Source organism: Chiloscyllium plagiosum, unplaced genomic scaffold (genome assembly GCF_037043375.1).
Source record: "Chiloscyllium plagiosum isolate Xiang-an unplaced genomic scaffold, Cpla_swu_hap1 HiC_scaffold_53X, whole genome shotgun sequence".
NCBI lineage: Eukaryota > Metazoa > Chordata > Chondrichthyes > Orectolobiformes > Hemiscylliidae > Chiloscyllium > Chiloscyllium plagiosum.
The window spans coordinates 14088899-14104955 of NW_028270191.1; the positions used below are offsets into that span (position 1 = coordinate 14088899).

General features: G+C 43.1%; 1 protein-coding gene across 1 annotated transcript in view; it reads right to left on the reverse strand.

Annotated features, from left to right (window-relative positions):
• The window catches only part of LOC122543370 (transmembrane protein 106C-like), a 58757-nt gene extending 50170 nt beyond the window's left edge, over positions 1–8587 (reverse strand). The window contains exon 1 of the mRNA XM_043682016.2: positions 8380–8587. Coding sequence (XP_043537951.2) covers positions 8380–8572 — 193 coding nt within the window. The 5' untranslated portion in view covers positions 8573–8587. The remainder of the gene's footprint in view (positions 1–8379) is intronic.
• Between the last annotated feature and the right edge of the window lie 7470 nt (positions 8588–16057).

A 16057-nucleotide genomic window follows, 5' to 3' on the forward strand; every position in this document is an offset into this window, starting at 1 on the left:
ACAATGGGGTGCTGAAGGCAAGGGTAATGGATCAACAAGGTGAAAAAAGCAGTCATTATGTAGAGCCATTTAAACAATATTGGAAGCATTCAGTACGCAAGGTCAGCTAACAAGGGGAAAGTATCCATTGTATGAATCCAGTTAACAAAGGTTAAGAACATTCATTGTATCACAGTAAAGGGATAGCTATTGATACATATTGATTGGGTGACTGTTACAATCAACAAGTATACTGCCTTAACGGGATGCTCCTCCCTGTAAAGTGACTATATAGTTCATGAAGAAACTGCTCTTCCAGAGAAGACAAGAACTCGTGTCTGAGAGAGAAAGTCTATAGCCTTAAAACTTGTCCTTAAAAACAGTCTAAAAATGTAACACTGAATTATAGAACACATTTGCTGCAGAGTAGAAAATAAGCTGACAGGCAGGGAGGAGTCAGGCCACAAAGAAAAGAGGGAAACCCAGGTTATGCAGAAGATTAAAACATCTGGCGAGAGCAAGAACGAGCATTTTAGTGCTGAGACAGCCAAAGCCAGTAGAAAGTTAGCTCTTTATTCTTACTTGCTATGGATTGAATTTAATTGCATTTTGGAGATTTGATTTGGAGTAGCCATCACTGATGATATGCAAACTCTGTAAAAGGTAATATTGATGAAGCTTTAACTTAATTGCTGTTCTTACTGCCCCATTGTGAATTCTAACTAGTCAGATCATGTGTCTTAAGAATCTGACAACCCTGAAAAGCATGTTTAATTCGAGACTGATGAATCATTTAATATACAACCCCCTATGGTAATGTTTCAGCCTCAGGTACAGAATCATTCTGTTCTTAAGATAAAAATGAGTCTGCTCCTAGGTTTAGAAGAATTTTTAAGCTAACACTGAAGAGATTCTGACAATCTGTCAGAAAGCTATTTTATGGTCAAAGTCTGCTCTCCTCGCTAAGAAGCCATTTTGTAAAACAATGATATCTGAATATGCAAGCTCTGAAAGGTTACCTTATGACCTCCCAGTTAGTTCAGACTGATACTTCATGATAGGAACTTCTCACCAACAGACACCAGACTTAGCTGAGTTTGCTTCTCCCACCTGATGGATAGCTAAGGGCCTGTAGGAGTGATCAGTTAAGCGCACACAGACCTGTCAACTAACTTCTCTTCCTTATGAATTACTGTCTTCTCAATGTTGTCTGTCTAATTAAGAACATGCAGTGTTTTTGTAAACTTTGTATAAAGGAAGCCTGTTTGTGACAGAAGGGGCGTGTAGCCTGCAAGGGTCTTGAAGAGCTGGTACCCTACTCTCCTAAGTTTTTTAGAACCTAGTTAGCCTAGGGGCAGCACGGTGGCTCAGTGGTTAGCACTGTTGCCTCACAGCACCAGGGTCCCAGGTTTGATTCTAGCCTCGGACCACCGTCTGTGTGGAGTTTGCACATTCTCCCCGTGTCTGCGTGGGTTTCCTCCGGGTGCTCCGGTTTCCTCCCACAGTCCAAAGATGTGCAGGTCAGGTGAATTGACCATGCTAAATTGCCCAGAGTGTTAGGTACATTAGTCAGAGTGGAAATGGGGCTGGGCGGGTTACTCTTCAGAGGGTCGGTGTGGACTGGTTGGGCCAAAGGGCCTGTTTTCACACTGTAGGGAATCTAATCTAAAATCTAATAGTAGGGAATCTAATCTAATAGGTAAAAACAATGACTGCAGATGCTGGAAACCAGATTCTGGATTAGTGGTGCTGGAAGAGCACAGCAGTTCAGGCAGCATCCGAGGAGCAGTAAAAATCGATGTTTCGGGCAAAAGCCCTTCATCAGGACAATTAGTGCACGTGGGGGCTTGTTGCAGTTGACTAGATTGTGATACAAAGTTATTCTTGATCTTTGTTCACTTGGTGGGGAGAGGAAACATTGAAAGCTCAACTGTTGCTAGTTGCACCACTTCAAATTTTAGTTTAAGGAGAGAATTTCTTCATGTGCATTGAGCATTTTGAAAACACTTTAAATACCAGAATCATTTGCTCCAGTTATATTTTAACTTGGACAGCTAACCAGTAGACTGGTTATCTGGGCAAACTTGTTTCCAGCACTACGAGTAAACAAGCATAAGAAATAAGAACAGGAGTAAGCCATCGAGTCTGCTCTGCCAGTCGATAGGATCATGGCTAATTAGACATTCCCTACATCCACTTTTCTACCAACTGATCACATCTGTATCTTGAAGTTACTGCAACACTAAGAATGGATCTTCAACCCTTTTGCTGCACAAATGATTAGGTTCCAAGCAACCCAATTCCATTGCACTTCCTTGCAAGTCTTTTGTTCAAAGACATGGATAAATACCTAAATTTTGCCTACAAGCTGCTGAACGAAATACATAACTACTTTGATGAGCACATCACATTCATCTTCTGATTGGTGTAACCTGCATCCTGTTCACATCACTTGCAACTATTTTAGTAGTTTTTATATTAACTTCCAGGCTACACACCCTCACTGATGGCTGGTGAGAGAGAAGGGAAAAGGATCAACAAGGAGCAAGCGGTAAGCCACATTACATTGCAGGTCTGCTTCCATGTGGCCAGGTATTTTTAAAAACTCATTTACCAACAGTGCATCTGCTGGGGTTGCGATACAGCGCTCATTACTGACATCAGACCATACAGTGAAGGAGAAGCAGGCCATTCAGCGGAGTTGAATCTTCTCTACCACACAGCTGACCTGTGAATCCTGAACTGCATTTTTGTGTCTCCAACCCACTCCCCTCACTAATTATCTAAGCATATACTGGGATAACAGTGGAGGCCAGTGAGAAGAACTCCTAAAGTGTGTTCAGAGAAATTTTCTACAGTGGGAGTTTCCAGTCCATAAAGAAAGGCAACACTGTTGGATTGGTTTGAGAATGGGATCTGTGACTATTGCCTCAAAAAACCTTGGATGCAGTAGAATAGGACAAGAAGCAATCCACAATAACAATGAGTGAAGAAAAAGCTTCAAAATGGACAAGGATGGATCTGTCCTGATTACAATCAGAGGATGACAGGCAAGACTAGAATGGAACCTTTAGCAAGAATTCATGGCACAGTCAATGCATATTCAAACAAGAACAAAAAGGGGATGGAAGGACAAACAAAGCTCCCTTAATAATGGAAGTGCTGGAGGTGAAGATGAAGCAGAAAAACAATTTGGCAGATGTCAGCTGGACAATACAGCTTAGAATCAGGCTGGATTTAGACACTTCAAGAGAGAAAAAAAGTTATAAAAGCAAGAGAAGCAAACAGAATTTAGGAGATGTGTATTGCAGCTAATAAGGGAAATAAACCAAATTATTCTTTAGGCAAGTACTCCAAAAGGCAAGGAGGATAGTGCAGAACTTCAAGAGGACAGATGGGTGAAGTGAGCATTTGTCAGGGAAATACAGCGAAACAGTATAAAATGAAGCATGTCATTCTAAACAGGATGCAGAAGCAGGAAAACCTGGTGTATGAGAGATTGAAAGAGAATAAAGCAGGATAGTTTGACAGCAGGATTAAAGCATCAGCATCCTGAGTTTTATCAACAGGGACATGGAATGCAAGAGCAAGGAAGCGATGAAATACTTGTACATTCTGCTATAACGTGCATTTCATTAACAAAATTCACTTTATCATTTGAATTGGGGACACTTTTTAAAGCAAAGTTTTAAAGTATGTATCAGTTATAATACAATTACGACCCAATTAGTTTAATAAGTGCTGCTTTTATATGATTTTCTACTAACATGAGATTGCACAAGAACAGAACTACGTGTTATAGCAGAATTGACTGTACAGAATGTGGATTTGACCCCAACCCAAGTAGTGTTTAGATTTTAGGCTCCACACGCAGAATAAAAAAGGCATTAGAACGGGTGCAGAAAAGATTCAAGAGAATGGTTCTAGGGTGAGGAACTTCAGTTACAGATTGAAGAGGCTGGACTGTTCTCCTTGAAGAACAGGTTGAAAAGGGATTTGGTGTTCAAAAATCATGGGTGGCCTGGAGAGTTTAGAGAAAAATTGTTCCCACTGACAGGATCAAAAACCAGAGGGCATAAATTCAAAGTGATTGGCTTTTTAAAAAGGCTGACATGAGGAGAAACGACATAAGTTAGAGTCTGAAAGACACTGAATGCAAGGTGGAGGCAGGCTCAAAAAAGGTTAAGGGAATTGGATTATCTGAAAAAAGAACACAGGGTTACAGAGAGAAGGGGCACTAGGTGAATGATTCTCCTGACAATCAGCAGGGACAGTGGAATAAAGGACCTCCTTCTGTGCTGCAAGAGTTCTGGTTCTCAAAACTTCCCTGCATGGGGTTTCCATTTGTCAGTTTTACATGGCAAGGTGGTGGTACTAATCACTGACCTGGAGTCCCAAGACCCAGGCTAGTGCTCAGGGAACATGACCACTGGCGAAACAAAAATTCAATTCAGTGAATATTTAAAAATGCACTTGGTTCACTAACATTCTTTAGTGAGGAAAAGCAGTCATCTTTACTTGGGTCTTGCCTACATACAATTCCAGACCAATAGTAGTGTAGCCACTAACTGCTCTGAAATGACAGAATTACCCTTCAATTGAAGGGCAACTTCGCATAGGCAAAAATAAGAAATCCAAAACGACAATCAGTCCCCTCTATATCCTCCTGCCCGTGTTGTTACTGCTCTCCATCTTATTGGATAACTGGACCACACAGCTCTCAATTCATGAGAACAATTACTGAAGTGAGGAGGCTCAGCACTAAGCCCTGGGAACACTCATTTGATCCCATCACCTACTCACCCAGTAACCCCACTGCAAAGAGTCTCATCATGTAACCAGTTGCAAAGCACATCACAAGCCACGCTCCAATTCCATGCACTCTTCAGTTACTTGAGGATGCTACTCATCCAACAAGAGTGAAATTATTGACTCAACAGATGTCTTGAAATGCAGTTTGTGCCACTCTGCATAGGCTCATTTGCCATACCATCTGAGGGCTCCAAGAAAGTTTCACCTTCTCAACTTTGCCCCTGACCTGAAGGATGATGACCCTCAGGTTAAAACTCATCAGGCAGTTCTAATGAGAGCACTGCCCTATGGTCCTAAAAAAGGACTGTGGCAATTTACCTTGCCTTTCACCCACCTAGATCTACCCACAACTATTGAACTGAAGATTGAGTTTTAGCAATTATGACAGAATGTAGTCAGTCAGAGAACAGAGAGAAGTTCCTCACCCCACTCCTTAGAAAAGTCTAGATCCTTAACCATTTGGCCTATCGAGTCCACTGCCATTTAATCATGATTGATGGGCATTTCACAGCTCAGGTTAGTGATTTTTTTGTTTAAAAGAACAAATTGACTTGGGTGGGGTATTTTCCTGTTAGGTTAAAAAAGGTAAGAATTTGTCCTGAATAGCAGTCGGTCAACTGGTCATCTCGGTGCTTTAGTTGGGTAATTACACATTTATGACTTGTAGAACAGTGGGGCTCAATTGTCAACACACCTCAGAGTTGGGACAATTTCCACACATTCATCTGGAAATGGCATTGCTGCAATTGCTCCGTGGACTAAATGGATTGATTATTAGAAACACAAGAGGAGTGCTGAAAGATGTGACTGCAGGAGACAACAGAATTGGCACGAGTACTCTGGTGATTTGACAGGGAATGTGGCCATTGACAGTTTATGCTGGCAATAAGTGACCAGTCCTAACTGCCTGGTGTTCCAATCCAAGCCCTGCTTAAGCCCAAATTGGCTGAGGAAGTGGGGGGGCAGATGGGGAAAGAGAATTGAAGGGATTTTTTAAATGCATTAACCTGAAGCCACCACAATTCTCTCTTTCCTGTTCTAGAATTACCTTTCTGTCGAAGTGGACAGTTGGTAGCATCTGCTGTTCAATCAAGACAACATTGGACCTGACCAGACCAAAGTACTTGCACTAAATGGAATCTCTGGGTTTCAGTGTCAATTCACTGGTCATAATGTTCCAAGAAACAATGCATTTCAGTATGGTGTCAGCAAATATGACTACTGACAAATGAACTCTAGACATTTACCTAGAAAGAGTGGTTTCCAGAGACAGACAAAAAAAATCAAAACATGCAAGGGGGTATTCAAAGCTCAACTTACTTGCCTTCTGTACTTTCCACAGACCTTAAAGTGATTGACACTTGAGAACCCCAACTCATGAACTCCCTGAAGCATTGATCAGATTAATAAAGTTAACTTGGAACAGTTAAACCTGTGCTTTATTCCATCAAATAAAGCCAGTTTCCACATCTCTGCATTTTTAAATCACCCAACCCATTTTGGCAAGACCTACCCTTTGCTCACTTAAACCCCTGCTCCCATTTAATTTTCACCCAACTTTCTCAGGCCACCTTTCAAACAAGTGGAAATATTTTACATTGTGTTTGAAAGAAAGGAATTACAGCTCCCCTTACAAAGAGGATAGGAGACCAAAAACACTTGACCTCAAACTACAACTTCCAATTGGAAGTTGGACCTCTAGCTTAGTTCTGTACCAATGTCTCTAATTCTAGTGGATTCCTTCTCATTGAAGGATTGATTTGGTATTATACAGGGAGTAAAATCAAGTCACAAACTGCATATGTATTCTTCAACATGTTGGTTGAAGCAGTGGGGAAAAAAGTCTAGCTGCAGATGAGCTGGGGCCCATGGGGCTTTGCATAAGTTGCGAGTTGGCCAGCAAAGAGTGGTTGATTGTTGTAACTAGTCACCATTTCATAGTCTAAAGGCCTCCTGCCTCTTTTGTTCAGCTACCTGGGAGCCACTTGGAGTATGAGAATGTTTGAGGGACAGACCAAACTTATTTCCCCCTCAGTTGTCAGAAGCTGGTGAGCTGGTTGACCAGCTAGGGTTATCAATACACAAAGCTAAATTTAAGCATGCTTATTTGATAAAATGGCAAATAAAGGTCTTGCAATCTCAAACCAAAGTCAGGCACTAAGCCTGAGAAAAGAATTGCACCTTGTATAGATTGGGAAAGTTGCAAAGTCTGTGACCCTTAGTGATTTAAAGGAATAGAAGTCAGAACAGACCAGATTGAAAGATTTGATGAAACTAGGGCAAAAAGGAAATAACCGTGCAGTTGAGTAAATCAGTAGCTGCAAAAATGTTTTTCACAAATAGGCTTGAAGGCTGGACCTGTCAATTGTGAAATTGATCGAATTAGGACCATTGTTTATTTCAGATACAGGGAGAAGTAGGGTTTGAGAACAAAGCAAAACGTAGAGACTGATAGAAGGCCAAAGATGGCCTTACTAGTGACTAGTATAATGGGTTGAGCAAGACCATGAGACAGCAGGTCAAGGTGAGCGCATATTTGGGAACTTGACAATCCCAGTTACCTTATCCAGATGGGCAATAAGTGCAGACCTAGTCAGCACCATTACATCCTGAATGAAGGCATGGAGAGAGACACTTGGACAGCAAATACAAGGTGCAATGGATATTGGAATTACTAAGATTTGCCACACAGTACAGAAACCTTAACAGCAGTTTTACATGACAGGGTGATAAAGATTTTGAATGAAACAGTGAGACGAGAGGAAGAAAATGCCAGGGGAAATATTAATGCAGCTATCCACAATTAGTGTACTGGCAAATACTTTGTCCACAAGTGACAAGTTTGGGAGGAGTTAATGAGATAGAGATGAGTTGCTTTCTCTGGGAGACACCAGCAGGCAGTGAGGAAAGTTGAATTGGACAGGAAGGAGATTAACAATATTAGTGCAGTGAGGCATGGGTGGGCTGGGGTAATCCCTAAAAGTACAAGTGTATAAACAGATTGCTAGGGGAAATAACCCCAGGTCCAGAACACTTAAAATGCATGCAGATGGACTCAGGGAAGTCTCAAGTCAAAAGACTTGGCTGCACAAACAAGTGTGATAAAAATCAAATAGGGAGATAAAGTAACGTCAAAATTCCAAGCTAAAGTACATTTAGGTGCAGTCATATAACTTCGAGAGACAAAGTCCAACAGCAATAATTAAACGATTACATGCTTCATATCCACCCAAAGGGATAGAAAGTCCTGTTTAGCATCGCATCGAGAAAGTAGTACGTCCACAGGCACAACATAGCACTAGGCTGTCAACAGATTATTTTGGGGGCATATTGAGCTCTCGACGCCCCGACAGCAACTGAGACACAGCCAACCCACTTTAAAGATGAACAAAAACATCAGCAGCATTGCCACATGTAGTTAACGCGCCTTCCAGGAACAACAACGGATATGCTCTGGCACGGAACGTGTTGCGTTTCAAAGCTGCCCCGGGGCGGGGCAGATCCTCCAGGCCCTGAAAAGCAGCTCTGTGGAGTTCAGGAGACGCGAACGCTACTTCAGTGCCTGTTAAAGCGCAAGCCGTTTGTTACCTTTCGGAATGCGGCCGGTGCCTTGGCAGGTCGGACAGGTGACACTGTCCTTGCCAGTAAACTCTACATAAGGGAACCGCGCAATGTCCTCCTGTCTGTCATCGCCCAGTAAATCCTCACTGCTCTCAGCATCCAAAGACCGTTCTTTCCTCAGGCGGCCCCGACCAGCTCGAGCTGAAACCTGCGAACCCATCACTGCGCGCGCCACCAGCTCCCGCACCCTCACCCAGTGTGTTATGTTGCGCATGCGCAAGCCTAGTCGCTCTCCCCCTCGACGTGCTCGCGCTTGTCTCTTTGAGGCGATCGGCGTTGGAGTTAGCACAGCGAGCGGAATTCCTCGTGCGGTTGATTCCCAAGTCAAATTGCTGATGGGCAGTCATTCTCTGGAAAAGCCCATTCAAACCAAGCCTCAGCAAGGCCATTTGAACTCAGTGCTGAGTTCAAACAGACTGTTGTAAAGGTAAAAACGGGCCTTAGCCCACAATTGGAGGGTCACAAATTGATTAAGTAGATACAAACCCTCTTGAAGGGTCTGTACCACTGTCGTGATTTGAAGGTTTTTAAATGCTCCTGTCACTGAAACAAAGAAAACTGCTGAGTTGCTTTGATTGACAAGCACAAGTTTGACAAAAAAGTAGTAGCTCATTGTGTATTTTCAGTAGCTCTTTGATGACATTTCCCCAAGGGTTATCATTGTCGTTTTGAATGCTTAGCTGAGTTTCAAAAGCGAAAAATATCTCTCAGAAGGTTTTGAGTTCATAGTTTAAATAGACTATTAAAGGATTAGCTATCTTTAATGTGGAGTTCAAATAGAATTATTTTAATAAAAATGTTTCAAAGCTTCAAATGAGATCTAATAAGGAGAGCTTTTGATCACTATCAAAATGTAGGAATAAGAGCTGCATTAAATTGTTAGTTTTTTGTCATCTCCAGATGGCGTCTGATGATGAATACAGGGTGAGTAGCTATGGCGATGGGATGGAGGGTTTAATTGGCCATGGAGGGTGAGTAGCGTTGAGGACTAGTGGGCCAAATAATTTTGAAAACGATGGGGAGCTGTAGTAATATTGGAGAGAGGCAAAGGGGTACTGGTATTACCATTGGACTAGTAATCCAGACATCCAGATGTGAATGCATGGAAGGTGGTGAAATTTGAATTCAATAAAAAGCTGTAATTAAAAGTCTAATGATGACTGTGAAGCCATTGTTGATTGACAGAAAAAAAACCCATCTGGTTCACTGATGTCCTTTAGGAAAGGAAATCTGCTTTCCTTATTTAGTCTGACGTAGATATGACTCCAGACCCACAGCAATATGGCTCTTAAATGCCTTCTGAAATGGTCAAATGAAACACTTGGTTATATCAACTGGTAAAAAGCCTTAAAAAATGAAACTGAATGGGCCATCTGGCATTGACCAACACACCGGAAACAACAACTCAATCTCAGACATGTCAACAGTGCAAAGTTCTCCTTACCAATATCTGAGAGCTAGTGTTAAAGTTGAGAGAGATGTCTCAGACCAATCAAGCAACAGCCTGACAGAATCATACTCTTGGAATCATACTTTGCACACGATGTCCCCCCAGACAATACCATTGCCATACCTGGGTAGGATCCCAGATCATAGATCTCAAGGACAGATCTAGCAGAGGTGGCAGTTACAGAGTTGGGAGGGAGCTTAACTTAGTGTTGACTCTGGACCTCTCAAACCTCCTGCTGATTATCGTGTGCCCCCACCCATCTTGGCTGATGAATCAGTACCAGTTAGAAAAGAGTGGCAAAGGCACTGAATATATTCTGAGTGGAAGACTGGGTGGGCAGAATAGTGGCTCGGTGGTTAGCACTGCTGCCTCTCAGCGGTTAGCACTGCTGCCTCTCAGCACCAGGAATCCAGCTTCAATCCCACCCTTGGACAACTGTCTGTAGTTTGCACTTTCTCCCCATGTCTGTGTGGGTTTTCTCTGGGTGCTCCTGTTTCCTCTCGTAGTCCAGGTTAGCTGGTTAGACATGCCAAGTTGCTGCGTAGTGTGCAAAGATATGTAAGCTAAGCGGATTAGCCATGGTAATTACGGAGTTATGGGGAAGAGGGGAGGGAGAGGTGGTAGGTCTGGGTGGGATGCTGTTTGGAGGGAAGGTACAGACCCGATGGGCCGGACAGCCTCTATCTGCAGTGTCAAGATTCTGTGACTTTAATGTTCATCACCGAAAGCGACTCTTCAGCAAACTGGTTGAGTCCTAAAGGACATAGCTGCTGAACTGGGTTTGCAGCAGATGGTTAGGGAATCAACAAAAGGGAAAAAAAATATATTTGACCTCATCCTCACTAAGCTGCCTGTAACAGAGGCATCTTTCTGTGATAGTATCATTGACCACTACACAGTCTGGTGAAGGTGAGGTCCCACCTTCACATTCAGAATAACTCCTTTGATGGTATGCAACACTTACACTGTGTAACATGGCATAACCTTTTAATGGATCCAGCAATGCAAGACTGGGCATCTGTGAGACATTGTGGACCATCAGCAGCAAAACCATACTCAAACACAATCTGGCCCAGCATATTCCCCACTCGACCATGAAAATCAAGTGGGGATGAACCCTGGTTCAATGAAAGGTGAAGGAGGGCATGTCAGGAGCAGCATCAGGCACACCTAAAGATGAGGTGTCAACCCAGTGAAGCTACCAAACAAGACTGTGTGTGAGCCTAACAGAATAAACAGCAATTTTAGGCAGGGCTAAGTAATTCCACAACCATGGATCTTACCTAAGCTCAGTAATCCTTCCACATCCAATCAGGAATGGTGGTGGGCAAATAAACTCACTAGAGGAGGAGACTCCACAAATATCCCCATCTTGTGTGATGGGGCAGCCAATCACATCAGTATAAAAGATAAGGCAGAAACATTTGAAACAATCTTCAGCCAGAAGTGCCGAGTGGAGATCCACCTTGTAGTCTCCAGTGGTCCCCAGCATCACAGATACCAATCTTGAGCCAATTCGGTTCACTTCATGTGATGTCAAGAAACAGTTGGAGACACTGGATAGTGAAAAAGCTGTGGGCGCTGAAAACATTCCGGCAATATTACTGAAGACTTGTGTTCCAGAACATGCAGCTCCCCTAGCCAAGCTGTTCCAGTTCAGCTTCAACACTGGCATCTAGCCAACATAACGTGGAAAATTGCCTGGGTATGTGCCATACACAAAAAGCAAGATGAATTCAACCTGGCCAATTACTGCCCCATCAGTCTACTGTCGATCATCAGTAAACTGTTCGAAGGTGTCACCAACAGTGCTATCAAGCAGCATCTGCTCAGCAATAACCTGCTCAGTGACGCCCAGTATGGGTTCTGCTGGGGCCACTCAGTTCCTGACCTCATTACAGCCTTGGCTCAAACATAGACAAAAGAGCTAAATTCCAAAGATGAGAGTGACAGCCCTGGACATCAAGGCTGCATTTGACCAAATTTGGCTTCAAGAAGCTTTAGCAAAACTCGAGTCAATGGTAATCAGAGGGAAAAGTTGGTTGAAGTCATATCTAACACAAGGGAAAATAGTTATGATCATTGGAGTTCAACCGTATCAGCCCAAAACATTTCTGTAGGAGTTTCCCAGGTTGCCAAAGAAGTTACTCTGAATGTTCCCCAACCAGAAACCATGGATAAACCATGATATCCATTCCCTGCTGAAGTCCAGTTCCGAGGCATACAAGTCGGGCAATCCTGCTGTTTGCAGGAGATCTCAGTACGATCTTTGTAAGGGCATCAGAGATGCCAAGAGGCAATACCAAACTAAGCTTGAGACCCAGACAAAGTACACGGACACCTGTCGCTTGTGGCAAGACTTACACAACATAATGGGCTACAAAGCGAAGTCGAAGAGAGTCGTGGGCAACAGTACATCCCTATCCTATGAGCTCAATGCAATCTACAATTGCTTTGAACAGGTCTATGAAACAATGTCATCTATCCCAACAGCCTCAGATGCACCTGTACCCATAGTCACCATTGTAGACGTTAGACCTTCTTGAGAGGGAGCCCACAGAAGACAACCAGCCCGAATGGAGTCCCTGGCAGTGCGCTCAGATCCTGTGCAGGCCAGCTGGCAGGAATATACGCAGACATCTTGAACCTCTCATTATTATGATCTGAAGTCCCCATCTGCTTCAAGAAGACGGCTATCATCCTGGTGCCAAAGAAAAATCGTCTCAATGACTACCGCTCAGTGGCTCTGACCTCCGTAGTTATGAAATGCTTCGAGAGGTTAGTCATGGCTCACATCAACTCCAACCTGCCAAATTGTCTTGACCCTTTGCAATTCACCTAGCGGTGCAACAGATCCACAGCAGATGGCATCTCCCTGGCCCTACCCTCATCCCTGGAACATCTGGGTAACAAGGATACCTATACTAGGCTCCTGTTTATTGACTACAGTTCCATCTTCAACACCATAATTCCAAACAAACTCATCTCTAAACTCCAAGACCTAGGTCTTGACACCCCCCCCCCCCCCCGCCCCGCCCCAAACTGGATCCTCTACTTTCTGGCCCATAGACTGCAATCAGAAAGAAAAGGCAACAGCACCTCCTCCACCACAATCCTCAACACCAGTGCCCCACAAGGCTGTATACTCAGCCCCCTACTATACTCATTATACACTCATGACTGTATGGCCAAATTCAGCTGTAACTCCATTTACAAGTTTGCTGACAATACCACTGTCATTGGGTGGATCTCAAACACCAATAAAGCAGAATACAGGATGTTTAGTGGTATGGTGTAAAAACAACAATCTCTCCATCAATGTCAACAAAACAAAGGAGCTGCTCATTGACTTCAGGAAGCAGAATTGAGGGCATGTCCCTGTCTGCATCAATGGTGCTGAGGTGGAGATGGTTGAGAGCGTCAAGTTCCTGGGTATGATGATCATCAAAAATCTGTCCTGGCTCACCCCATGTCGACGCAATGGTCAAGAATGAACAACAATGTCTCGACTTCCACAGGAGGCTAAGGAAATTCAGCATGTCCACAAGGACTCTTATTGATGCACGTAGAAAGCATTCTATCTGGATGTATCACACATGATTTGGCAACTGCTCTTCCCAAGACCTCAAGAGACTACAGAAAGTTGTTAACATAGCCCAGTCCATCATGCAAACCAACCTTTCGTCTATTGACTCCATCTATACTTCCTGCTGCCTCAGGAAACCAACCAACATTCCACTCTAGTTATACTTTCTTCCACCCACTTTTGTTGGGCAGAAGATATAAATGTGTGCATGTACGAATGGATTCAAGAACAGCTTCTTCCTCGCTGTTGTCAGACTTCTGAATGAATCTGTCAGTTTTAAATTTAATGTTGATCTTGCTCTTTGTATACCTTCTCTGCAACCGTAATGATGTATTCTTTGCTCTGTTCTATTCCCCTAATGCACTTTGTATAGTATGATCTGCCTATGCTGTATACAAAACAAAACTTTTCACTGTACCAAGGTACATGTGACAGTAATAAATCAAATCAAGTTAGCGTCCTTCATCTTCAGCTGCATCATCAATAACCTTCCCTCCATCATAAGGTCAGAAGTGGGATATTCGTGTTACTGAAGCAATTCATGTCCAAATGCAGCAATACCTGGATGCTATCCAGGCTTGGTCTCTAAACTGACAGGTAACATTTGTGTCACACAAATGCAAGGCAATGACCATTTCCATTCAGAGAGAATCCAGCCATGATTCAAAATCAATGGCACTATCATAGCTGAATGCTCCACTGTTACCATTGACCAAAAACTGAACAGGCAAGTCGTATAAATACTGTGGCTACAAAAGCAGGTCAGAGGCTAGAAATCCTTCAGCAAATAACTTGGAACACGTAACAGCCAAAAACACTCAAGAAGCTTGAAGGCATCTAGGACAAACCAGCCCGCTTAATTGGCACTACATCCACTCCCTCCTCCACTAATGCTCAGTAGCAGTGCTGTGTGCTAGCTGCAAGATGCACTGGAGACGCTTAAAGTTCCTTAGACAGCACTTTCCAAACCTGGAACCACTACCATCCAAGGGTGATGCAGTGGCTCAGTGGTTCGCAGTGCTGCCTCACAGTGCCAGGGACCCTCGGCCAACGATCTGTGTAGTGTTTGCACATTCTTCCTGCATCTGCGTGGGTTTCCTCCCACAGTCCAAAGATGTGCAAATCAGGTTGATTGGCCATGTCATATGCAGGGTTACAGGGATAGGGTAAGGAGGTTGGCCTGAGTGAGATGCTCTTCGGAGAGCCAGCATGGACACGATCAGCCAAATGGCCTGCTTCCACACTGTAGGGATTCTATGATCTAAAAGAATAAAGGCAGTAGATGGGAACATCACCACCTGAGAGTTCCCCTCCTAGCCACTCATCATCTTGACTTGGAAATACAGGTATATCACCATTCTTTCACTGACACTGGGCCAAAATCCTGGATCCCTGACAGCATTGTGGATCTATCTACAGCAAATGGATTGCAGTGCTTCAAGAAGGCAGCTCAAGTGCAACGAGATCGGAAATAAATGCTGACCCAGCCATGAATCAAATAAAAATGTCCCAGATAATTAAGGTGAGCCTCCTAATCAACCTGCCTTGACATCACTTGCCTTAGGGCATCCTACGCTCTGCTCCCAGAGCAGGTGGACTTGACTCTAAGGCACGCCCAATCCCTGGAGTGAAAACTGGACATTTGTTGATACATTACTGAGACGGTAATGAAGCTACCTGCTTCAGCATAAACAAAGATGTACTGTGTTGGAAAGGCCAGTAGCAGGCTGGAAAATTGGGAAACTTTTAAAGATCAACAAAGAGTTTCTAAAAAAAGTAATAAAAAGAACAAAGGTAAATTATGAAAAAAGCAAAAAATATAAACATTCATAGAAAAAGCTTCTAAAAGTATGAAGGAAGAAGGTAGCAATAGTGAATGTTGAGACTGGAGAGGTAATAGTAGGGAACTCAGAAATGGTGGAGATACTAAATCATTATTTTGCTTCAGTTTGCACACTGGGGAACACTGGTACCATCCCAATACTAACAGGTAATGCAGAGGTTATAGCAAGGGAGAACCTTAGAACAATCATCACTGCAAGGGAAAAAGAGTACTGAGCCAATCTTTGGGATTGAAGGGAGACATGTTCCTGGGGTCTGATGGCCTACATCCTAGTGTCTTAACGGAAGTGGCAGTAGAGATGGTGGATCCATTGCTAAAATATTCCAAAATTCTCTGGATATGGGAAAGATTCCAGTGGATTGAAAACAATACTACTATAACACCCTTAGTTTAAAAGGGAGGGAAACAGACAATAGAAAACTATAGATTTCTATTGTCATTGGGAAATTGTTAGAATCTATAATAAGGAAGTGTTAGGACTCTAGGAAAGTCAAAATGCAATCCATCAGAGTCTGCATGGCTTTATGAATGGTCAGTCGTGTTTGACTAATTTGCTAGAGTTCTTTGATAATGTAATTAGCAAAATGAATAATGGAGATTCTGTAGATGTAGTATATCTGTACTTCCAGAAAATATTTGATGAGGTCCTGAACAAAAGGTTAATGTACAAGATAAGATCAAATTGGGTTAGGGGTAATACAGAAAGCAGAGAATTGGAATAAATGGGTCTTTTTTGGTTGGCAAGATGTAACTAGTGGGATGCCAT